Genomic DNA, 27,230 nt, shown 5'->3' with positions numbered 1-27,230 from the left:
GGTGGGATAAGTAGGAGGCTCTTTGTCAAATGAGTATCAACTTTTTTTTACTTTTTCTTATCCTTACAGCATTTAAACATACTAAACTTCAACTTGAAAAGTATTTTGTATATATAAAACCAGAATTCAATGTGAAACATTTTCTGCAAAGACTAACCTGTGATGATAAGACATTCATTGTGATCCAAGACTTCAGTGATGAGCCTTGATACAATCAGTTCTGGATTGATTAAAAACCGAATTTCTTCTTGTACTAGTCCTGCCCCGGTCACACCACCTCCAACAAAACGGTTTGCAAAATCAACCTACCAAAAAAACATTCAGGAGGATTATGATAGCTTAAGAAAAAAAAAAAAATCCTTTCATTTACCAAGGTAAATAAAATCATGTACAAATTTCAGTTATTCTGTTGAAATCGATTGCTATCGCTTAAAACTACAAGCAGAGGGACTGATTAACATGATTATGCTTTCCTTATTTTTTCCATTCAACTTCTCAGAAAACTTAAGACAAATGAGACATTACACAGCAAAAAAAATTTTGCATCTCAAATGCTCCAAATCCAAGTTTTGTGGGTTTCCCTTGAAGAGGTACATGTTTCAGAATAAAACACATTTCAGTAAATGTGAAAGATGAAAACAGCCTTGTTTTTAGGGACATTGAAAAATCATGAGTTTGTCCTTTAAAAAGCACTCTGCCCCAACTGTCTACACTGAAGCATCTTTAGCACTGCCCCTGTAATAGTTCTATACCCAAAAAAATCCTCTTATGAATTCTCCTTGAAATGCACTTGAACAAGGCAAATAATTTTGACTCTAAAGGTTTCTGCTTGAAATAGAGAAGCTCTGGACTATTTTTTGCTGCAATGGTACATATTTTGCAAATTACATTTTCATACAGACAACAGTTTTAAAAGGAGTGTGTTTATTCAATAAAGTAATTACTATTCACTCAAATTAACTGCCCATATAAATTTGTAATTTTAAAAAAGTTACTTAATGTTTCAAATGCTATTAGCTTCTTACTGGTTTTTACTTAGATAGCTGATGAGAGCAGAGGTACAGGAGGGGGACAGAAGTTGCTGGGGTGACATGAACACCTGTGTAGATTACAAACTGACCCAGGAGGCAGAGTCCAAAGCACACCAAGAGCCAGCCACTACAGCAGCATGTGTTCCTTTAGTCTATCCTGGAAATACCAACACATTTCAGTTGTTTGAGATTTGCTAAACTTGACTATGATCAAAAAAGTTATATGAAAACCACTCAAATGTTCAGTGTGCCAGAGCCCCAAAGCACTGTAACTGTAGTAAGTAGCCTCCCCTCAGGCCCCATCCTTGTCCCATACTAACACCCACCCCTGTCCTGGCCCTCACCTGAGACATATTCCCTGTGGGCCCATGCCCAGTCCTGTGCTCTGCTGCTGCCCACATGTCCACCAGACATCTCTCACTGTCCTTGGCATCCTGACTCACCACCTTGCCTCTGTCTGATGGCCACCAGCCAGTCAGCAGGAACTGTGACTGTCACCACCCCTGCCCACTGAGGCTGGGGTCACAGTGGACTCCTGCATTGCCCTGCCATGGTCATCCTGCTCCCTGCTGGAGTGACTGCTCTTCATCAGAGCAGAGATATGCCAGGAGGAAAAATATCACATCCTAGGCAATAGTCCCTTTTACAGAGTGAAACACTAGAAAAACGGTCATTATTGAGCAATTGCTGAGTTCTTCATAATTTCATCACACATTTGAGTGCTCAAGTTTCATAGATTTATGAGACATTTTAAAATGTGAGCAAAAGGCATTGCAGAAAAAAATTCCTCCTAGTCTCCTTCCTCCTCTTCCAATGCAGTACTTGTCCCTGGCTAAAAAAGTTCTGATTTTTACTTTTTTTTTGTAAAAGAATTCTAGAAGGCAGACTTTTTTTTTTAAGAAAAGCAGAAAGCAAACAACTAATCCGAAAACTCAAACATGTTACTTCCTATAGATATGGACAGGACATCCTCCTCATGAATTTCTTTTGCTGACTGCCTCCCAGACTGAAACAGTGGTGCTGGCAGCAGCAAGAAAAGTCTCCTGAAACACTGACCTGGTCACTGTCTGGGGCACAAGAATAATTGTTTTTTTTTAATAAACTGAAACCCTTGACAAGTCATCAAGATCACAGCCTGAATCTTTTATCTTGTCAATCTCTGATCCTGGCTTGAACCAGAAGACCTGAAGCTGTCCAGGATTTGTGATTTTCTGTCAGCCCTTCCTGTAACAGGTACATGTGCTACCTAGATGAGCTGGGGAACACTGACAGTACTGACCATGGAATAATTTTGATAGGTTTTTTTACACTGCATAACATCTTGTCATTTAAGTGAATTGAGGATAAACAAATAACTTTGTTAGGCTGGCAGACCATGGAAGTATGACAAAAACATGAAAGCCACATTAACTGTTATATGCACTTACCTGGAGCATACCTTGTCCATTGCTTTCAATGGTGCCTTCATAGGTGACATGCAATCTAGATAGCTTTTTCTGAGATCTACCATTGAGGAAAGATATTGTACAGAAAGGATAATTTCAGAACCCCCACACAAAAACATTCATTTTAAAACAAAACTCACCCAAACCCAAACTGCTTACACACCTTAAACATAAGGTGATTTAAAAAAAAACCCACAAAACCCCTGATGGATTAAAGAAAACATGTTTGCCTTGCAGACACAATGTGGAAAAGTTTAACATAGTCATTTGATCAGTTTCTCCACCTTTTACCATAAAAAGCCCAAATCTGAAGTTCTAAATTTTTCTTGTTCCACATTAAGTTGCTAACCAGCAATAAAGCTGCAATACTTGTGTTCATGCTGGTTATCACCCATATTTCATTATCTTTCCTGTCATTTCTTAAATCAAGCCATCCTTCTCTTTTTTCCCCCCACTCAAGCAACAGCACCAAAGATAGGCTACTGTTTTAAAACTTCAACTAAGACTTGCTTGCTTTACACACAAACATGGGAAAACTCATGACACAAACTACTTGTGGCAATCCACCCACTGCCCTCTATTTCTTTCTGTAACAATCCATAGCAAACACTGGTTTCTGTAGTACTTCCAGACCTGAATCAATTCCAAATGAATGACATTCAGTTAACATGGACTTAAGAAATTTCTTACATTAACAGGATGTTTGACTTACCTCTCCCAGTCTGGAAACTCCTGGAGACACTGCCTTGTAAACGTCACCAATCCCGTAGGTTCTACAGGCAAACCAACCCCAAAGGAAAATGTATTAAGGGTGGGAGCTTTAGCCCCTAGATTATCTTAACTGGCAAGCTTAGAAAACTACAAACATAACTCTTGGTAGATACCAAGAGCTTAACTTTCCTCAAGAGTGACTCTGATTCTTCCCCTGACTCCAACTGAGGACAAGTAACATGAAGACCAAAGTACTTACTTCTCTTCCCACTTTGCAGTTTGAGTATTTTAGTTTTCCAGATCTAGGAAAAACTATTTCTTAAGTGATTTTCACTTCAACAACACTAAACACTACTAGAAAGACCCAGTAGTTGAATTAAAATGTGCTGCTTTAGAGAAAAATAGACTGTGAACCTTTAAAATCAACAACTGTTCAATGTCAACAGACAATCCAGAGAGTATTCAACCTACGGATGGAGGAAGCAGCAGCTCATATTTCCAAGAAAGTCCAGCTATGTCAATAAGGATGCAGTGTTAGCAGATTCCAAATCAAGCAGTTTTTAGCCCTGCCTGGATGCTAGTGAAATTCACTGCATTCCAACTGAGAAAAGACTCCTGTCCTCAAGGGAAAAAGAGGAGCTGTTTCTCATGGCAGGAAGGATGCAGTATCATCTTCTCTCCTCATTTTACTCAAAAAAGTTCAGTTTTGCAACAGAAAGAAAATATCAACTTTTTATTAGGTGATATCATCCTAATAAAAACTCCAATTAAGACTTATTTCTCTGCTACACTAATTTGTGAAGACATGCATCAAAGTATGTACAACACAAATGCATCCTTCTAAAAAAGCCTTAAGTGGTCCTATGCTTTTCTTTAAAATTTAGGTTAAAAAAGGGCTACTTTCCCTGGAAAAAAGTGCATCGTTTTCAAGCATAGTAATGAAGTGCTCTTTCACAAGGGAATTCTGCTATCAGTTGCGGTATTCTACAAATCAAGCATTCACCTTTTGAGCACAAAGTCTTCTCTTCTTTTACAGAGAATTTGATTATTATTTACAATAGAAAGAGTTGTGAAATTATTACAGTAATTTATAGAGCTAAGCTACTTCAGCCCTACTAATTCCTGGGACAAAAAAAAGAGTAAGAAATTGGGTATTTTAAAGGTGCAATATGAATTTTTAATTCAAAAAAGAGCATTTGAGAATCTTATTAAATTTTATTTAAAGTTATAATGTTAGGAGATCTAATATGGTAGTTTCATTAAGCATGCTCCCATCGGATTTCACATGCACAGGGGCTCAGGGACAGCTGCCTAAATTTAGGATTTGGTTTGCACGAAAACATTATTACTCAAGTATTAAAAAAAGCTGTACACCATATCTTTTCTCAGTCCCACACATAGATCAGAAGTTACTTTCTACCTCAGAGATTTAGTTCAATTGACGTTGCTTAAAGTCTGACAGCTGAAATAGGATCTAGCTGCATTTACTTTGTGGTGAATTAAAATGATGAACTGAAGATGGTCTAAACCAAGTAACAGGCTTTTATATTTAATAGTTTAAATCTGTCTTTCTTTTAAAACAAATCCTTTGAGAAAGTATGAAGTTAATAGCAAAATGCTGACATGTAAAGAAGAAGTTCTTTAAAAAAAGACTATTATAAGGGTATTGCTGCAGATCTGATGTATGCTACGACAGTAAAATCTCTTTCTCCCCAAAAATGCAATATATAAGCTATGATAGTTATCACAAAAATAAATCTGTTTTTGAAAGCTTATGCAAATGTTGAAATCTGTGGTAATAACAGAAGATCTGACTATGCACTAAATTCTCCAAGAGCAGGAGATCTCTCATGTCTTGCTATCATTTGTTTTATTTGAACTGGGCAAACTTAAAAACAGCTTTGCTTTGGAACCATGGAAGGGAAAAACCTGAAATACCAACACGAGTAGGGGAAAATACCTCAGAACTACAAACATCATAGTCAAAAGACTAAATATGCATTCTGCAGGAAAAGTGAAGCTTGACTCAAAATCTTAAGCCTGTGATTTTAATGACTCTAATGGTGCCCAGTTCCCTCTACATCCTCACTCTGATGTGGTGAGGCAAGCAGCTGCATATATTACAAGCATTATATATATACATACATTTATCTACACAATGATACACACGCACATTTTTTTATATATATATCTACAGGGGGCTAAAAATATATCTCTGTATTCTACACACACCCCATATATACATACATATATATTTATGTATTCATCAGAGAAATAAAACAGAATGAGCTCTGGGCAAAAAATTTGCCTGCATGCATCATACATATGGTAAGAAGTGCCATTAATATCATTATCAGTGTACTTTGCAAGCAGGCTTTTGTTACACACTTCTATCATGGCTGCATAGCCATTTCTAAATTTAATGGGATTAAATTTTTCATGTATCTGCTTTGCAGCTCAAAAAAAGAATAAAGGATATACTTTTTTCTGTGACTCTTCTAAAATAGCAGAAGAGGGTCTTAAGTTTCTCAGGCTTTCTTGGTGACCGCCCTTCAAACAATCTGAAAAACAAGAAATAAAAGCAAACAGATTTCAGGGATACAGTGCATAGGAATTAATGCTACTTACTAATTGCAATTTGATTTTTTGTAATTATTATGCACACCTTTCATTAGCCTTGCATTTAAGTACTGTACTGTAGAAAGAACACTCTAGACAGCCCCTCTGTAATTCAAGATTTAGGATTAATGAGCTTATTGACTTGCTGCATTTCTTATGAAGATCACAAGTAAGTGCCTCTCTCACTTGCACCAATTTTCTAATACTAAGAAATGTAATTTCATTATGAACATTTTGGAAAGCTATTAGTTTTATTTGCAAGAAATTGAAATGTTTAACAGGCCATTAAGTGACCAAGGGGTGAAAACATCTATGTTGAGTACTCCAAGATCCAAATGTCTTACCCTCTTTCAGCTCAGTGAGTTGCTCAGAAGAATTAATGCAACCGTGCTGCTTTCAAGAGCTGCACAGCACCAGCAGCATTTCAAAAGAAAAGAACCTTCCCCCAACACAAAGGGCTCCATCCACTGGGCTGTTACTGCCATTCTAACAGTCACTTGTGAAAAACTGAAGCATTAAATAGAAGGATCCTATTTTTAGCCATTAAGTGAATGCATTCTTTTAAGGTTAGCTGAAATACTTTTACTGCATCATCTATCTTCCAGCAACTTGAACATGCATTACTTAATTTCACTTCCAACAGAGTGACAAGGCATTGTTATTGGCAACACATAATGGAATGTATCTGGAAGGAAGAACAGTAGTGACTTCAGAAATAATACCCTTTGAAGTTTACTAAAAGATCTCTGATCCACTGAAAGCCCTGAGGATACAAGATTCCCCCCAATAAACAGTCTAAGTAAAGGAATGACACAACATTATTCATTTCTTTCTGTGTAGTGGAATGACAATCTGCCTTTAAAACCAGAATGCTGGGAGGTGAATTGAACTAGATTCAGCAAGGAAGTGAACTAGATTTATTTCAGCATTTAAAAATTCTTATGATGTATACAGGCTGAAGAGATCAATTGCATCCAAAATCTGTATCAAGTCACAGAGGTGAATTTTATTAACATGTTATTCTTTGAACAGTGAATCAGGACTTTAAGAAGGTAAACTCCAGACTTAAACAGTCTACTCTAAAATGGGCCTATATATGCAAGTTCTATCAAGGCCTTGAGCTTGCACAGCTATAAAGGGGTTCATATAAGAAGTTAATGTGTGCATGTCTGTGCAGGTGTTGCCTACATTACCCCCAACCTCTTATCTGGAAGTCTCATTTTGTATGAAGCCTTTAAACTGGTTGATTTATCTGTCATGCCTTTACTAATTTTTTTGCCTCTTCACATCAAAGTGACACCTTGCTTACATTGCGAACTCTCAGGAGAGAGTTCTTCATGTCACAAAGGCAATATGTAACTCGGTATGAACCACAGAGTGGGCAGGAAAGGTGAAGAACTTGAAGAAGTATGCCTAGAGTAAGACAGATCAAGCTAAAACCAGTCAGATTTGTGAATGCAACAGGAAAAGCAAGTGATATTGACATGATTCAAAAATCCTGGCCTGGTCCTACCCCATTAATTTAACTGAAGACATAACATGACAAAGTTACAAACCTTTTACCTTGAACCTATATCTGAAATAATAAATCAGGGAAAATTATGAAAAATTTATTTTTGAAGCAAGTATTTTAAAGAATAAAGCAATATGAAAGCATCACTAAGATACTAAATAAAATTCTTCTACAAGTGCTGAGACACAGATCCTACTAAAAAAACACCCGAAAATCTAAGTGGAAACCATACAATTTCCTGACAGAACCACCTAGGGCCAAAACCCATTAATTTCAATTAAAGAACTCATCCAAATGAAGTGCACTGTAAATCAAATGCAAAGCACTGCAAGGCTACTTTCAGGTGAAGTAATTGAAATCTTACTGGCAACTGCGTATGTAAGCTGTTTGGCTTTGTACAGGACGTTCCCACTGCCATGCAGTATCTTCAATTTATCACTACAGGAGCTGAGAAGGCCTCCAGGACTGATCACCAAACACAGATGCAAATTCATCTCTGCCTCTCCAGCCAAGCCAGGGTAGAAGCAATGTTAATCAAACAGAAGACCTCCACAGAGGTACGCTTAAGTATTCAAGGCCAGAGATTTTAAAGCATAAGGAAGTAGGAGGGAGAACTTTGTGCTTATGACATTGTAGTTTGCTAAAGTCATTGCAGCTAAGTAAAAAAAACTTTTCTAGCAAATACTCAGACACTTAATTGTTCTGGAGAGAAATCCAATACATGAGAAATAAAATACAAAAAACAGTAAAGACTGATATTGGGAAAATGTAAAACTGCCAGTAAATATACAGTAAAGATACAAGGCAGTAGATCATAACATTTCAACAATTATTACAAAAACATGTACCTTTTTTGCATTAGCATTTTCCTAATAATTTTGGGGTGGAAAAAAAGCTTTTTAAAAAGTGCAATCAATATTCTGGTTTTTGCAGTCTTGACTGTCAACTCAAAACTGTCATATTTGCAACCAGTATTTCCACCTCCTAAAGCTGGAGTCAAAAGCTCCAAAGAATCTGTTCCAAACTCCTTCCAGAGCAAGTGGACTTCAAACCTGCATGGAACTTCAAAGGATGAGTTTAAAATGACACAAGAGAAAAATTATTTAAGAACATTAAGAGCTTCACAAAAGTGACCTCGGCATGCATGGAGTTTACTGAGGAGAATTTGAACCAGCTTAAGTAAACAGTTCCCAAATACATTGTTTCTGATCAAGGTAAAATTAAAATACAGTATATACTTGTAAAATTTAATTTCCAAGGAGTTAAATTGCTCCCATGATGTTACTCTTAAGAACTGGCTCCAGCAGGAGCCATTACAATCACGTGATTTAATCTCCAAGCTCAATAATTTCATAATGATATTTCCACAGACAGGCTGGGTTTCTTTTCAAAGAGAATAATCATGTCTTTACATTGAAGTTGGAACCTATTGTAAGACCCAGACAGGTGTACACGCTGTAACAATATGCAAAAATTTGCACTATGGATCATACTTCAAAGAACAATTCCCATTCATAAATCCATGGCGTTCCACAGGTACTCTTTGCAGAAGTGTGGATATACAATTTTGTACTTGTGGTCCCTACAAATAACCATGTGCTCTTTTTCCTCCACTACCCCACATGCACTAAAAAGTGTCTTTGCCTTTATTACTGGACTTGAAGACACACTTGAGTTGTTTCTTCTATTTTAGCACGATCTCACTAAAGATAACGTAACATCTAAACAATTATGAAACATTTTACTAAAACCTGATCCTCTCCTACAAATTAAAGTCAAAGAAGGATTTACATGGAAGTCATACAGATAGATGAATTTCACCCAGTAAAAGGACTCAGTAGGGGGGAGGATGGAAAGTTAAGGCAGAAACGAAAATACTGAATAGACGTTTCCTTCGACCTCAGCAACAGAGCTAATCACTAAACAGTTTTAGTCTAAGGTAGTGGATGACAAAACACTTGGAAAAGAGAATAAACCAAATATCTTGCTTTTTCTATCTTGCTGCATTTCAAGCCTATGCTTACCTGATGTATATATACATATATACATATATATACATATATATATGTGGGTATGTATATACATATACACATATATATATGTGGGTATATATATACATATATATACATATACGGGTGGAAATAATATGCTTAAATATGTTACTATCAAACTTGTACTCCCCTCCATACAATTGAGGGCTATTTTGACTAAGCGGCTGAGCATTCCCAGCTGTTGAGCATCCTCAATAGGAACCACTGAAATTTCATGCTGATACACAGCACCCTAAAGGAAAAACTAATATAGTGTTGAATGGCCCAATAACCCTATCATTTAGGATTGCATTAGTTGCACTGGGGAGCACATAAGAGGCGTCTATTTCATCTTTCTCCTGCAATTCCCAACCTCTTGGAATAAAAAAAAAACCCAGAAAACAAAGTGGAGTTCCAGGAACAAAAGAGAAATATAAAACTCTCTCTTTTTCAAAACCAGTATCATATTTCTAATGAAGTATTTTTTGAGCTCTGACTTCCAACACTAAGCACAGCTTATCAAAACACTGTTTCAAAAGGATTCTCTCTCAGTATGATTTGACATTTTTTATTCAATTGGGCTTAAGGCAACCTTAGCCACATCCACATTAAGGACTGCCTATAGATACGGGTGTATCTAAGGTCAAAGAAAGCTGTGTGCATTAATGTGCACAGAGAGAGAGGAGCCCACTGTGTAAGATTTGGAATGTGTCTGTAATTATGCGTGCTTATCACACAACTGCATGGGACAGAGAGCAATTTCATTCTCTAAATACATGAAAGCTAACCTATTTACCATATAGGAATAACTGGAATTGCATTAGCTACCCATATCCTTTGCCTCAAGTATTTTCTGAGAAAGCTGTTTTGGTTGATTATTTATTGGGTGGGGTTCCCTCCATACAGAAACATATCCACCTTTCAAAATGGAATTTTAAATCACTCAAGATTCACTTCAGTGAAAAAGATAGGAGATAGGACCAGTCAAGGACTTTTCACGAAGAATGAAGCTGCAACAAGTGTTTCATTGCTATAATTTATGCTTCTCTTGCCAAGGGAAACAAACTACACAATGTTTCAATCCTGGTATGTAGCTGTATGTTGTGTACAGCAATACCCCAGACCCACTCTGGTCTCCAAACTATCCCAAGGGGTGTGCAAGACAATCCACTAGGCTGCAGGAAGAATATATTTTTGTCCCATTCATTAAATAAAAAACATTTTAAAGTAGTTTTTATTTCATCTGTATCTCATCCTTTCTAAATTTTCATAATGCAATATATTAATAAAGTAGCACATGCATGTAATTACTAAATAAATAAATAGGAATACATTGAGGATGCATGTTCAAGAATGTTTTACTGATAGGTATGTGTGATCAAAAAAGCTTGGAGACCACTGCCCTAGACAGCTTTAAATACTTACACATCAATTAGATAATGCAAGATAACGAAACCTTAGCAAATTTTAAATGGGGCATTCTTATATCCAATATAAAATATAAACCCTTATTAGAAAGTCCTGCAATCATTGAAAATATTTTAAGTGAGTATTAGAAAGAAAACTATTCAGAATATCACAACTTCACTTTATGAAATTTGGACTTAATGGAAATCAAAAGCAGAATAATCCAAATGAGGAATTCCTTCCAGAGACATGAAAAGCAGGCATATTAACCATCCTTCTGACAAACAAAAGGAAATGCAACTGTCCACATCTTGCACTTCCCAATAGGAAAACAGAGCACAACCGTACAGAAGTCAGGCACAACAACCTCGGTTCTGCTTTTCTGGTGCCTGGTGTGTGCCTCTTCCACTCAACATGAATTCTTTCTGTATTAAAACTGCCTTCCTTCTCTTTGCTTACAAAGGATGTAATTTTAGAGTTTTCTAATTTCCTTCATATCAAGTAGGAGAAAAACAAAACATTCAATATTTCAACCTCATGGGCAATTTCTTATTTACTGTGATGTGTCATAGGTACAAGCTGTTGTCATCTGAGAAGTTATTTAAGAACACTGCACTGTTCAACAACCTTATGTTATATTAGAACTTCATCTCTAGATTAAATAATGACTTTTAAGATGTGTGCAAACAAAAAAACTGAGCAATGTAATTTTGTTGGTAAATCTAGATGCAAAAAACTATCTTTCATCTCAGACACTCCCATACACTCACATCTCTCTTCTCTGCACTTTTCATTTTGTAGTTCTCTTTATTGTGGCAAGTAACTTGGAGCATTATAAATCTGTTTTAACAAAAGGTTTTGGTGATTTATGAGTCTTAAAATACATCAGGTTGGTATCTGACCTTGATGAAATAATAAGATGCTAACTCCAACTGCTCAACACCAGGGAATAGCAGGGTAAAATGCTTCACCCTCGGAATCTAAACCGAAGGACAACCAACAGCACGGTACAACTAAGTTCTGGACTACATTATTATATTTGCTAAGCTAAAAATATTCAGATTTGGTACTGTTTTAATCACTACAGCAAAGTAATTATGACAGATTCATAAAAATAGTGTCCTATTGAAGTTGCCTATTTAAAGAGTATTTCCACATTTACCAAACACAAATGTGGATTTAAATTTTTTTACAGAAAATTATACTCGAAGTAATCCATCCAAAGCTAATCAATTCACATGCCCAAAGTAGGTGTAACAGAGTGAGTTTTGTAGGATCAGTGTCCTTTAACTCAAAAACTGTAGAACCACTTACAAGAGGAGCAATACATCTCAGTCCAAACCAAGCTCTCTCAAAGTCATTAGATAATTTATTCCCCAGAGAATATTCATTAATGTTGTGAAATTGATGTTGTTTATGGAGAGATAATTGCATTACTGGTAAATTAGATTTCAATTCTCCTGCATAAATGTACCATACAGTTTCCCATTTCCTTTCATATATTATATATTCCATAAAAGAAATCTATCTTAACTAGTGTGTTTTTTGCCTCATTTCCAATCACTTGAAATTACTTTAAAGGTTTGTTTGATAAAGATTCAGTCCCAGTGGAATACTGGTGGTTTCAGACCAGAGCATCTGCTAATATTTGTGCCAGAAGATCTACCAGGCTTATGCCATTACACTTACTGCCTTCAGTTATGAATTCAACCCCAGTGGCTTTGATGGGAGCTATCACATCTCCAGTTTAACCATGGAGTTTTTGAACAAGGAAAATGGAAGCGTTCCTCTAACTTGACACAACAGCTAAAACAAATCTGTAGCAGGTCAGACACAGCAGAAGCAAAACAGCTCCTTGACCAACCTGTGCCCTTTCCAGAACACTGGCTCAGGATTGCAGACATTTTTCCTTTCATTTTGCTTTTGCATACAACCAAACTAGACAGTTTCCTAAACTACCAAATTCTATACTGTCTATAGTGTCTATAGTGTAATTACAACTATCACCACAATCAACTATGTTAAACTCTGCAACCAACATCATAAATGTAGAGAGTCAATGCAATTCAGGCTCTATATTCAACCAGAATGCAACTTCCAAGAAAAATTCATCAATAAGGTAAATAAAATGGCCAATTCAATTCTTTCTTTTGTGATGGGTTATTTTTGCATAAATGTGCCCAATCTATTGTCATCATATATATTATAGTAGTGTTTTTTAAAAAGAAAAATTGAACACCCTAAATTTAACTTGATAATTTGAACAGTAGCAATATTTTATGCTATTTAGTATGATCTAATGTTTGGCCACTGAATGGATGTCATTCTGTCTACTAGAATTCATAAATATTAAAGCTCTTAAACTATGAATTCTATTTTATCAACTATATTTGAAATGAATTATGTTATTAATTACTTAAGACTCATAATAGGCTCATCCTTGCCAAGCAAAAAAGGGAAGAATTCAATTAAATTACTGAGTATTTAATTATACACAGGTGACTTTCAGCCTGTAACAAGATGCGGTATCAAAATGGACAGTCAGTGTCACAACACACCATTAAACCAAATGCTTCAGTGTCAAAAGAGGAATGGCCACTTTTATTCTCCTCTCATTCAGGAAGACTAAGAGCAGGAGAGGAGAGGTGAAGCACAGATGATGTATGCTGATACTAACACGTACAACAGCCTTCCTCCCAATCACCTGCACTCATGTCTCTATGAGTCTTAAATCTTAAACTATCTCACACTGACTCTTGTTCTGTCAAACAGATTCGTACCTTGGGATGAGTAGGGGTGGAACTTAAAATATGGTAGTTAATAGCACATGAAAACCTAAAGCAGGGAGAAGACTGGGAGGAAAGAGGGAACATATCAGCATTTAAATGTAAAAACCATAATTATTTTATAGTGTATAAAAAGGTAAAAATGTTTAAGTCTCCATAAAGTGAACTGATAACAGACTGCTGTCTAAAACCAAAAACACAAGGAAACTTACACAGTTGTGTTTCTAACTAAGAAGTCACAAATTTCAGTTTTTCAGTCTCACAGATTTGAGGGGAGGAGTGGGAGCCTTTTGTATGAATGTAGACAGGACATGGATAAAGGAATTGAGGAACACCACCTTTGCTAAAGAAAAAGCCTTGAAACATTACCATCCATGCACTCAGTAATTTGGCTTTGTTAGGGAACAACAGCAGGTTATTTTTTGATACTCAAAGAACAAAGTCATTTATTCACAGTCATGTAGCAGATGAATTAATGGTGAGGAAAGAACTAAGTTTGAACTTAGCTAACTAAGCTACAGACCGTAATACTGTGGGGACAAAAGGTTGCTGTGTGAACAATCTGTTATGCCTGTCCCTAAGCAGACAGAGCAGAGCAGCAGCCTCCAAAGCCTTTACATCAAAACATTTTTATGAACAGGGAAAAAAAAGTCACAAATATTTTAACTTCAGTCATTGCCTACTGCCTTTTGAGTACATCCAGCTTCCCAAAAAGCTTTTTTTAAAAAGCTGAAAATACACACTGCAGTGAACCAAACCCTGTCATCTTTACAAGACTGAAACAACAGCTGAAAAGATGACAGTTTACTCTGTCCTTGCTATTAAAGTAACTTTGCAGGGCAGGAAAAGACAGGGTTGACAGGAACAAAAAAGACGTAAGATACTATCTATCCTCCTTCTCCCCCCTCATTTTAGATTTTAACTAAGGCAGGTTATATGCAGTAGCAGAAAACTGTACAGTCTTGTAGTACTCTATCCACAACTCTTCCTTTTGCTTTTATCCTACCAATCCCACTCTCAATGACACATTCCCTCAATTTTATCCACTGCCTGTCACACCTTCACTACTCTGCTTATAATCAAATTCAAAATACAGGGGGTGTAGGGGTGTAGATTTGCTGCAACAAATGGTTAAGCAAAAAAAAGGACTGGAAAAGGAAACTGTACTTATCTAATAAATGCATAAATTGGCAAACACTGAGGAAGAGCCACTTTTAATCCTCACTAACCAGAGGACATTAGCTTCCTTTCTTTTCTCCAGTTTGGCAACAATATTGTTGTTCTTGCACAAATAAAAATGGCTTTCTACCCTGTGTGACTATAAGCTGAGCACTGCCTCATTCATAATGCAAAAGGAAGGCCTGAAGGTCGTCTGCTCTCTTCCCCTTCTAAATAACATTGTTGGATCTTACTATGATAGCACCAGGCAGCCAAGTCAGAAAACAATGTTGGACTGACTGGAATGAGATGAAAACTCTGAATGGTTAATGCTTTATACTGGTCATTCTTTGAGTCTATGGCAGGAAAATATTTACCTAATAATTTGCCAAGGCGTTTTTATTTATAAGTAGTTTCCAATATTATGCTCTGAGTTAACCACAAGTACAGCACCGTACTACTGTCACCTTACATTGCTCTGCAATGTTCATAGAGGAGAATATGAATTTACTCCAGTTATTTAACAGCATTTTATTCTGTAGTTGGTAAGAAATTATCCAACTTGCAAAATTTAACTGGTTGGTTTATAAAATGTTTAAGTTACAACAAAAATCAGTAGCTTGAAGTCCTTTAAAAATACCACAAAATACAGCTAGAAGTGTGCAGTCAAAGAGAGCTTCTTCCAGACCTTTCACTCTCCTCTTACACTGCTCTGAACATCAGAATGCATCAATAGTACTTTTCATTTATTTGTTCTTAGAAACTACTGGTAGAAGAATACACTGAATTGTATGGCATAATAATGTCCACCCACACTTCTGTTCCATAACCCACTCCACTCTTGGGATAAACACCAAGACAGTGATCCTGGTGTCCCTTCTGAAATACACAATAGGGACAAACCTGTGATGGCCCTTAAAGGCAGCAGCCGCCAAAACCAGTATCGGTACATTAGCATGCCTGACAAGATATTCTGGGAAGTTCTAGTCTAACACAGCTCTCATAACACATGCACCCAAGTGTGCTGGATCACAGGCAACACTGTTTTTATATTTGATCTCAGCTGGCAGAGCACATACACTACAGCTGTTAACAGTGAGGAATAAGACGAACTCTAGATCAATAATCTATCCAAGCTCCAGCCTAATAAACCTAAGGCTGATCTACACAGACTTGTATGGAAGTGCCAAGAAACAATGAACTTGTATTTCTAATCTACAAGTCCATGTCAACCATAATATTCTGCAGCAGAAAATGTCTCCATCTATTTCCCTCATTTAAAATTGAAATGAGCATATTTAAATTATAAAAAAGATGTAAAGAAAAATTTCTAATCAAATCTGTTTGTAAGTTAGCACTAAGAAAAAAAGAATAAACGTTTGCTTAGACATCAGAGTATCTTTAAGTAAATTCTTATTGTGGCCTTCTTAGGCTAACTTGTAGCAAAAAGGAAAGGTCAATTTTGATATGCAGCTCTACAACTGCCTTAATATAATGGTATGGATGCTGAAGAATGAAGTCCTATTGATCTGACTTAATGTGCAGATCACCACTGAAGACACAGGAGACAACAGAAACGTGGCTGGGGAAACACCGATCTCTAATTTAAATATACGCAGAAAACTTGAAGCACAACTAAAATATACCATTCGCAGATGACTGGCTTATGAGGAGGCAAGGAACTGTATCAATCTGATTATGCCAGAGCAAGAGTGTGTCTGTGCATGCTCATGCACAAAAAAAAATTTGGAATATTCATCATATCTTCCTATGCACAAGATCCTTTCTAACACAGATGCAGTTTTCTTGTCCCTTAGAGGCAGTAGGAAAAAAAGACAAAAAGCAAACTAATGAGTTTAGTGACAGAAACATGAAACAAATGAGTTTCTCCCCTAAATGACAATAATATTTTCATGGCAGGGTTATCGGGTTCATTTACTGCTGAGTGCCATACCTGTTGAAGTTAATGTCTGGATAACTGGAATACTCAGACTTCATTTTCGCATTTCGACGTGGAAAAGTACAGAAGAAAGCATTGGCCAGAAAACTGGCGATCTGTTCCTGTGACATTGTGATGGAGTGATTCATCTTCTGTTTCAGCAGAGGTATTGGCTACCAACAAAAGAAGTGAGAGGGAGACAGGGGCAGGGGAGAAAGGAGGGAAGGAGAGAGAAGAATAATTAGCTTACCCTTTTTGAAAGAAAAAACAGAAGCACAAAATTACATTTGTTATATTAGAACAAGAGTAATTTAGGCCATTGCAGCAGCACCATTAAAAGTCAAGAACAGTTTATTCAAGACAATTCAGAAAGGGCTTGCCTGGCAAAATTCAGATTTCTAATCAATAATAAAAAGAAAGATCAGGAAAACACAACTTATCAAACAAAACCATCGGGAATGCAGAGGGGAAAAAATAGATGGGATGTTGCAAATCCTGGGCAATGTTAAAAACTGAAATAGAAATCCACTTTCAATAGCTGTATAGTTAAGAACCCTTAGGGAATGCTTTCAGCTACAATAACCATGCTTTAAAATTTACAAAGAAACAAGGAAGTCAGGCCACAGATCATAACTCTATGACTTGCTATGAATTTTTTTGCTATCCTAACACTGATGGTATTTGTAGAAAGTGTATAATTATCCATTCTTTTATAATCAGAATGAACAAAAAGCTCAGTTTCACTTTGGTCTTCAATTTGAAGTTTTATTTTACTATGGTCATGGTTTCCTTAATGTAAAAAGAAATAAAGGGGCAGAGGGAACAAAAAACTTCCCAACTTGAAGCATTATACAGCTTTCATTTTATCAGGCATTAGCCTTCTGATTTGGAACTTTGGCTCACAACATTCATGGAATTTTATTTATTTTTTAATTATGTGATAATATGGAGCATGGCAGGGGGACATCATTCTGACTGCTGAGAAGTCCAGTAACAATTACTATGAACCCACTTGACAGGAGAAAGGGAATAGAGTTTTCACCTCCTTCCAAAATTCTCAGCCACCATCATTAGCCTAGCTCTAGTACATGGAGATGTACTGGAGAAATGTAGATACATTTTCATCCTTCTAGTTGTGAATACAGAAACTGCTGTTGATTTAGACTGTTGAATATACAGCCCTGCTTACTCCACAAAACAAGCAAGTTTTCCTTCATTCTTATAACTACTACATTCACATTCATTGAATCTCATTCTGTCTTCTAGCTATTTAATTAACAAGCTATATTATGATGTCTGAAATCACATAGCTAGAGGGGTAAAAAAACCTGAGAAGCTCACTCTAATTAAAGTTCTACAAACCTATATAAATAGAATATTTTGGATAGTCTTATATTGGAACAAAATTATCTTTATGTCTAACCAAAAAAATGAGTCTGACAGAGATCTTCACAATTTACATTGCCTAGCAGTACATGATCTTTATAAAAGGCATTACTGCATGCACTTGCAAATCTTGTGCCTGACTTTGTGTTCAGAAACTTCATAGTGTTTACAAACAACTTCCCTCATCAAGTTACCAGCAAAAAAAAAAAAAATATTCATATCTTGAAATTATGTATCTACTTCAGGACCCTTGTAGCATAACAAACTAGGGAGAGATTTTCCCTGCTGATCCCCAACACAATCAATTTAGAAAATGGTAACAAAGGAGTTCACAAATTGTTGTTACCCTGCTAATAAGTTACCTACCATACATCCTCACTTGACCAGCCCTACTCACTTTTATCAGCTTTACTCCTTACAGAACTAACTCCCATAACATTAATATCAAATTAGTTAAGATTTGCATGTGTGCAAGTACTATATGCTCTAAACAGATTAAAGTATGTTTCCAAGTAAATGAATGCTTTATGAAAATACCACTTCTAAGGTTAAAAACATTCTAAAATAGAAAATTAGATGGCTTCAGATTATTCAATTGTTCCAGTTTCTAAGTGTGATTTTACAACCTGAAATGTCGCATGGTCATTTTATTTAATAATGCAAGAAGCAGCTTCAGCATATAGAAAGGAAAGTGTTATGGAAGTTCAGGCTAAAACTGTGACAGTGAGATTTACTTTTTTTTACATTCTATTACATAACTCCAGATGTGTATTGTCCATTATGCTCCCTAGGTCTCATCTGCATTCAACACAAAAATTACAGCTTTTGTTATGAACATAATATGACCCTGATGTTTTGACCTTAGCCATCAGCTGCAGTTTGCAGAGAAGTGGTCTGCCACAGAGCACTTGCTAGCTGTGTTTGTTTACCTGGGTGCAGATACTAGGGAGACAGAGTGCCAGCTTGACCATATCAGGAAGAATGGACTGAAACAGATGTTGAGCCTCTGCATCTTCAAGAACCTGTTGAAAGAAGAAAAAAAAAAGCTTTTTACCTCAGAAATAACGATTGAATAAGAAGTTCATGAAAACAGGACTCATGCAAAAGAAGTAAGAAAAGAATAGGTCCTCTTAGCTTCCTGCCAAATCTGTAGCATTTTCACAGTAGTGCCCCACTGAATTTACCTTGCAATAATCCACTGACTGAGATATAGAAACAAGTCTCAAAAGTTGCAGTTGAGAAAACAAGTCACCATATGCCCTTTAAAAGAAGCCTGAATAAGTTATCATTTGACTCTTCCCAAGGCAATGAACCAAATTCTCATCTGAAAAATCACTACTTAACCACAAAAATACTGGAATCATTTACTCAAATTTCATATTTAGGTCATAGTTCAAGACAAGTACCTGTGACATCCGCCTATTAAAGACAGATAAAATGCACTCCTGGTTCAGATCAGTGGGCCTCTGCAGCAGCAACAGGAATTCCTATGCAACAGGATGCAATTCTGGGCATTTTCTGCCATCCATCCCCACTATGTTCCCTCAAGAATTACAGCCAACAGATCACATAACAGGTGCAGCCCGCCTGGTTCCACATGCTGAAGTTGAAATCTTTTCAGTATCTTCCTGTAGGACAGCTGACAATACAACTATTTCAGCTGCCTCTCCCTCTCTTCTAACATACTTTCTGAGAAGGGGACAACAGAATTGACAACACTGAAAACAAAGGGGCACACCAATGTTTCACAAGGCTTCTCAAAGCTTTTATACCCAAGAACAAGTCACATCAAACCCTTCTTGTTCTGTTCTCAGTTCCCCCCCAATGCTGTGTGGCCCACTGTTGACATGTTTGGCTGCCAAAGCTTATCAAGGCAATATATTCAGAGCAAGTCCAAGATCTCTCTTCTATGTTGCAACTGCCAGTTCTGAGCTCAACAACCCACAACCAGGGTTTAGATGAACTCACCCACATGCCTGTTCATGTATCACACACCTGTTCTTCAAAGATGCAAGAAGTTCTTTATGGGGGGCAATGATCTTCTAAGAAAAGCTAGGATAGGAGGTTATAGAAAGAAATGCAACATAAAGCAGTGCAGCTCCAATACGTGAAGCAGCACAAAAACCTCAAAACTCACATTCCGCTGAGCGAACAGACTGAAGGGAAGAGAAGAGAAAAGCATATTCCTATGCTGTAGAAGTTTTTGTCTGTGGATACAGGCATCAGATGTGACTGGCTGTTAGATTTGCATGCTGCATTCAAGGCAAAAAGCAGAGAGCAGAGAACGCACAACGTGCACTACAGCTGGGGAACAGAAGACAAAGGTCACAGCTCAGATGTCTGCCTCCCTCCTTCCCTGCATCTAGGGAAACTGTATTTGAGACCACTACTTTCTACTGGTTTCTAGACCAAAATCCTTAAAATTCTGAAATGGTGGCTTTAAAACTACAGAGTATTATTTTTCAAGTAACGATTTAAAAATTCATTTGCTACCAATTTTGCACAAAACCAGCTGCAGACAGAATGGATGAAACAGCATGAAGGTATTAGCAACTTTTAGTCTCTGCAACACTAAGTCTACTTGTGAAATCAGAGGAAGAGATCATTTTAGTCATATTATCAGGGCTTTGTAACTCACTTTTCAGTGGAAAGTTTCACACAGACTTCAGAATGTAAAAAAGACACCGGCAATTCTCTTGAGAAGAGGAAAATATGGTGCCTCTGACTCAAGACACACTGTTCCTCATAAATACTGAAAATACTGTTTGAAGGCTAACAACTTCTGTTCTTCTGAGATCATTAAAATAACTACAGAAGTATCTTGGCTCTGTTGTCTCCTGCTCCAAGTAATATAAAGGGATAAGAGTACTCAGGAAGTTAAAAACCAAGACACAAACAAATGCTCAAAGCACAGCCAACTTCTGTTTGGGAAAAGGGGGGAAATATAACAACACCAAGACCTGCACAGTTACTTTCTATGCATTATGTATGCTGCTTGTGGAGGCAGAAAAATGAAGGCTAAAGTTTTAAAATGAAACAAGAACTTACAAAGAACAGCAAGCCCAGGAAACATGAAAATCATTTGATATGAGGAGGAATCCAAGTAATATACAAATTACTTCTGAAAGTAAATTTATTCTTAAGATAGGAAATGAGCAAGATGCATCTCTCCTGTTGCTGGCTGCATATGCACCTACATATTTACACAGGGTAAGTCAAACACTGAAAATTATGACCTAACCTTAAACATTATTTGCTCCAGCAGGAAACTTTGTTCTTAGGCACAATGTTTTTAAGTGCCATAAAGTAATAACATGAGCATTTAAAGCCTGAAATTTCAGATCTCAACCCATAAAATGAATATGTAAGTTACAGATATTCAAAAACTGACATTTAACCTCAGATGTCTACCAGGCTGTCAAATTCTGATATTCTCTTCCCTTCGGGTAACACTTCCTCTCTTTTAAAGCTGACATTTAAATTGTGGCTGCTATGCTTTGCTGACTGCCACAGACTATACAGTATCACTTATTTGGTGACATATTATGGCACCAGACTTTGTCATAGCTGTCAAGACTTCAACCTTTTCTCTATGCTTCTTTGAAAACAACATAATAATAGTATGAGACAACTTCTTCCCAAAACAGAAGCAGGCCAGCAATTGCACAGCTCAGCTCTGATGCAGAATACTTAACTATAAAGGACACTTCTTCAACTCTGAAATCTTACTTTTCCTTCTTACCTTTCTAATGATGTACCAGAGTATGCTTTCTTTTCTATAGTATTTCTATGCATGACTCTTACTAGACCTCCACTAAAGAAAAACCTCAAAATTTGAAGCTGTTACTGTCCAGAAGTGTTCTCATTAACTTCTGATTATTCTTACATGTAAATGAAGAGGATTTTTAAAAAAGTATTGGGTGCCATGAGGACCCCACTACTTCAAAAATATGATCATTGTGAGTTCACAGACCTTGTCAAGAAACTCCTAACTCAGCACTGTTCTCTATCAAATGGCCACATCCACATAATTAAAGCTTACTCTGTCTGCTCACAGACTCCTCCTGTACAGGTAACATTCCTCTGAGGTCTCTGAAAAAGAACACCTGCAAATCCCTGGCTGCTTGGCCCTCACAACCTCTTTTGGCATCGCAGGTGCAGCTTTGTAGACCCACCGTCACTGCACATTCTCAGCTATGCTGAGTGCAACACAGAGCCTGGTGTTACCTGTGACAGTCTTTTCAGGCTTTGAAAGCAGCAAAAAAAAAAAGAACACTCAGTCATGGAAAGTGAAAGGATTCCAGGACATGGAGTGCTGACAACACATCTACATCTGGCAGACATCCCGCGATGCAAATGCCAACCTGGAGAACGTAGCATCAGCACACAGAACACCTGGTCACAAAACTGAGGGAAGATTTATTTACAGGGAAACTCTCCTCGGGAAGCAGTGACTTGTACTGATGTAAAATCCTGTGTATTTAGAGTGACACTACACATTCTACATATTTGATGCTGCTGAAAGAGGGATGTGTTCACTCTATCTGCTCAAAAACACAGACACATACACATCCTACATTTCATCAGTTCCAATGTTCATCTGACAATTTCCTGAGATCCTTCATCTTGCTGATTCTATAGGAAAATAACGTGGGGGTGGGGGTAGTCCTCCTACACAGTAACAAGTCAAAGCAGCCTACCAAAAAGTCATGCATTATTAGATGTGTGCAGAGTGAGTGGTAATTGAGAAAGAACCAGTCATGACCCTTGTCAATGGGCTACAAAGGCAGATATCAGTTGCAACTCTTCTCACTGAAAAAGCAGGAATATTCTAGTCAGAATGAAGTTGTTAAAACAAGCACCTGAGTTGGAAGTAAATCTGCTAGTACACGAATGTCAGTATGAATTCACCTATGTGCTTTTAATTGTGTACAACTTTTTCAAGGCTGCAACTCTGCAAACATTAAGAGAAAGGACTGAATTTCCATTTTTAAAGGAACTAACATTTGGTTTAGAACTTAAGGAATTCTAAAATATGAAATGGTTGTCATCAAGTTTTGATAAAAGAAAATACATGTAAGTACCATAGAAATTTTGGTTTCTAACAATTGATCAGTTTCTTCTTTCCTTATTATGCACTATTGTCCTTCGTGGCTTCCTTCCGTATTTGAAACAAAAACATAAGTACAGTGTTGACTTTATTCAGTGCTCCAATTATGCAAAATATGTAGGAATTAAACACCTGCAGGGGTTATACCCTGAGGGAAAAGTCTATGGAGTTGCAAAGCATGACTTGCTTTTTACCAAAGAAATAATTTGGCAATTCCATCACTATTTTCACTGGAGTGACTGATTAAATGAACAGGACTTAGGGCTCCAGTTCCTAAGATGCAAATGGCTCAGTGAGCCATAGCAGAGGTACAAGCTCTTGGCCAAACCTGCGCTGCAATTTAGCAAAATGAACATTTATCCTGCAGCAAAAAGGCCTGACTAAACACGGCTGTAAGTAATGGCTTCTTGTCACTATAAACCAGTCCTCCAAAACACAGCAGACGAATATGCCTGACAGGCCTAATAAGAAGGATCTGAGGTAGCATGGGGTGATAGTGATGGTAGAGAGTTTAAATCTAAATCTGACAGCTCATCAAAGCAAACAAACTGCACATAGGGTACACAAATTTGGACAGCTCCATCTATCACATGGGAAGGCACAGCCATCATGCCAACAGGCAGCCAGCATACTAAGACAGCAATGGCTTAATGCTTTCAATTTGTTTGGTTTTATAGCCCCATATTAACTTTTGTGGCAGGACAAGGACCAATGGAATCATGTTCTTAAGGATGAAGAGGAAAACCAGAGTGCTTCCTTCAGACTATGTGTCTCGTTTCCTAATTCTAATGGATTTTGACCCTCTTTTTCCTTCACAGCTGCCATAATGCCTCATGCTGTCAGTGCTCTGAACCATCTGCAGTTACTACTGAACTGCCTTTCCAGTAACAAGTTTCCTAATGATTTTAATGTACAATATCATATGGTTAGATGTGATAATGCTGAACTAAGTAATTAGACAAGCCAAATAACTTGTATGTACTCTTTTTACAGTAGGTTCTTTCTCCTAATTTCAGGAATAGGTTTTTTTTTCTTTTTCCTTCTTCACTATCTTCAATTTGTCTCAAATAAAAGATCTCTTTATACTTTTATAGGGTATTTTTAGGCACATTAAATACTTCAAAGCTGAGAACACCATCCTTGGAGGTATTTTAAAAATGTGTGGATATGGTGTTTAGGGACATGGTTCAGTGGTGGACTCAGCAGTGCTGGGTTAATGGTTGCACTCTATGAACTTCAGGGACCTTACCAACCTAAATGGTTCTATGATTTTGAGACATTTAAACACCTGAGTGTGCTCAAACAATCACAACATGTGACTGCTCCTTTATTGCAGGAGCTGTTTTCATTTTCTATTCCCTCCAGAGCAGCCTTTGCTTATTTATTTGTTCTCCTGTCTCATCCAGAAGTCCCATGCTTTTTGCATACTGTTTAACACTTGAACATGGTGAAGTCTAAATCTACAACTACAACTCCCCAGTGCCAACAAAACAATGAAGTCACTGTTTATGACACTGAAGTTCTTTTACCTGAAAGTAACCAACCTCAGACTGGCAATCCATACTCCCGTTCTTCTTCTAATCCTTGTCATAAGTGCCTTTAAACATTACAGAATCCTAAAAGCAGACTTTCTCAATCTGTTATTTGGAACAGCTGGGGAAAAACAACTAAACAAACAAACACACAAAACAACAAACAGGCCCACACAAGTTCTTATTGGGTGACTTTAAAAACTAATCTATTTAAATTACACCCCCAAAACAAGCTTCACTAAGTAGTACTGTCTACAAAGCCTTTTCTTCTGAACAGGGACATCAACTCTACTTAAAGACATTGTGTGAGAACTATCAGCATACTCATAGCCAGACAGAGACACCAGGCTGCAGCCCAGTAACTCATATGCCTCTGTAAAACAGACTCATCGTAATGTCAAATATTGTACATATCAACAAGACTGAAATATAGACAAAACATGTGGCATGGGGTGTGGTGTGTGTGTTTGCATTCTAGTTCCCATTTTATTATGTCAATGAACTTCCAAAACTGCAGGAAAGAATACCCTCATCTGCTTCCTCTAGTTCCCTTACAAGACTAATTCAGTAGGAAACACACTTAGCTGTCAAATCCATCCTATTAATTGAGCACTTGTCTGATTAGAAACAAAAAGAAGGACAAAGTAATCTTTGGAGGAAAGAAGAAAGAAACCATAACACTGGATTATGCAGAGAAGAATCTTATTTGAGAACAAGAATGCTTCTGACATTTATCAAAATCGCAAACTGACACTTCAAAAGGAAAAAAGAAGACAGCTTACAAGGCAGAGGTTAATTTGGTTTTGTTTATTTTTTTTCCCCCCAAAGGCTCATTCACGTCTTCTGCCAATCCAGCCCTGGAATAATCTCTCAGGTGTATCATCCTTAACAACTGCTGCTTTGTTTCCAAAGTTTTTAAATATTCTAAATAAAATCTTAGAGAAGAATATGTGTTTATTTTTCAATCTCCTCTTAATGGTTTTAGAAACCCCATTTATACTTCCAAGGAACTGGAAATCTAACTGGAAATCTAATCAGTCGTTTTCACTACCCTTCAGGCCACCAATAACTTCTACCTCTATGCTCCTGCAGAGTGATTCTATCATGGGTAGAAGCATCACAACCATTTCCAAAGCAGTGGCAGAGTCCTGGGACGAAAAGTCAAACACTACTTTCTAGCTACTTTCAAGTTATTCTTGGGAAGAAGAGAAGTGGAAAGGACAATGACCTTGTCTCTACAGCAGAGCTATAACATGAGGGAAAAATAAAATGTCTTTCACCTGCCTGACACAAGTTACAAAAGTGATCTGTTTCCGGGCTTATTCAAAACTTTTATCTCTCTCAATACAGTGATAGGGGAAAAATATTTACTACTGCTATGATTTAAAAAACATTTTTAGAAAACATAGTGTAGAAGCATTTGAAAGCCACCAGATACTAAATATGTTTTGCAACCACTTTTGAAACCTTGGCACGAAAAGCTTCATGAGACAACAGAGCTGTTACCCTTACGAAAACTGTATTTTCTGTAACATGCCAAAAAAAAAAAAAAAGTCAAGCAGGTAACACAGATTGCAGATTTTAACACATCTATAGACCATTTTTTGCTTGACTGTCAGTATTACATAAGCTCAAGATGACCAATAATTAAAGAAACATATCCAGTAATTACTATTATATTGGCCAAATAAGACCCTCAGACCATCCTGAGGGTACACACCTTGCCACCTTTGTAAACCTGCTCTTTAAAGAATGCATGGCAACAGTAACAAACTCTCCAAAGAAGCAATATAAGCAAATTCAGCTTTTCAGATGAAAAGGAAGGAGAAAAAAAACCAGGAATACCATTACAAACCACTTCATTTATACTTCATAGTCATCCTAACAACAGCAATGTCTCTTTAGTACTTCCCTACCTACATGTACACCTTTTCAGTGAGCATTTCTCTTGAAAGCTTTGACCATCAGGGTTTGTTTTGTGAGGCTTTTTTATTCTAACTGCTCAATACATTATAAATTTTTTTTTAAATCCAGAAGCACAAAGCAGCTTACGAAAGCCCCCCCACAACCAAAAGAAGCTTCTCTTAGTCATTTGGGATACATAGGTGAGCACAGATAAACAATGACTTACACATAATCCAATGGAAGTACAGAAATCTATTCAACTGTCCTCTGACCCCAAAACAAAACAAAGCAAGTATCAGAAGGCAGCCTTTAAACCCAGAACTTTTGTATTTATGAGGGTTTTTTTCTCTTTCAAACAGGAATGTTCTCAATACAGTGAAAAACTATGAAAGAGATGCTCAGAATGTGTTTTTACATAGATCTCTATTAAAGCATTAAGTATCCACAAGCACTTGGGACACAGTACAATTATATCTCTGTACCTGCTATGTGCAGATATCCCTTCCCTGGTAATTCCAACCCAACAGTCATTGCAACAGTGCTTACAAAACACCACTTAAGAAATACTCAACTGTTCTGCCAAGAAAGTACACGAAACTAAGAATAAACCTGTAATTCAATGCTCTTTCTCCTCTACAATGCTTAGTTTCTAATGTTT

The 27,230-nt window shown here is 37.0% G+C and overlaps 1 protein-coding gene across 3 annotated transcripts in view; it reads right to left on the bottom strand.

The window, feature by feature from the left end:
• PARG (poly(ADP-ribose) glycohydrolase) overlaps positions 1 to 27,230 on the bottom strand; it is a 61,714-nt gene that overhangs the window by 16,167 nt on the left and 18,317 nt on the right. For all 3 annotated transcript variants that reach the window (XM_082286071.1, XM_082286072.1, XM_082286073.1), the window contains 6 exons: positions 18,955 to 19,047; positions 16,655 to 16,812; positions 5,669 to 5,748; positions 3,189 to 3,249; positions 2,459 to 2,534; positions 158 to 305 (listed from right to left, as the gene is read on the bottom strand). In XM_082286071.1, coding sequence (XP_082142197.1) covers positions 158 to 305; positions 2,459 to 2,534; positions 3,189 to 3,249; positions 5,669 to 5,748; positions 16,655 to 16,812; positions 18,955 to 19,047 — 616 coding nt within the window. The remainder of the gene's footprint in view (positions 1 to 157; positions 306 to 2,458; positions 2,535 to 3,188; positions 3,250 to 5,668; positions 5,749 to 16,654; positions 16,813 to 18,954; positions 19,048 to 27,230) is intronic.

Source organism: Coloeus monedula (genome assembly GCF_965178545.1).
Source record: "Coloeus monedula genome assembly, chromosome: 8".
NCBI classification, from domain to species: domain Eukaryota; kingdom Metazoa; phylum Chordata; class Aves; order Passeriformes; family Corvidae; genus Coloeus; species Coloeus monedula.
Note: the sequence above shows the minus strand (reverse complement) of the source record. Positions and strands in the feature narration are given on the sequence as shown.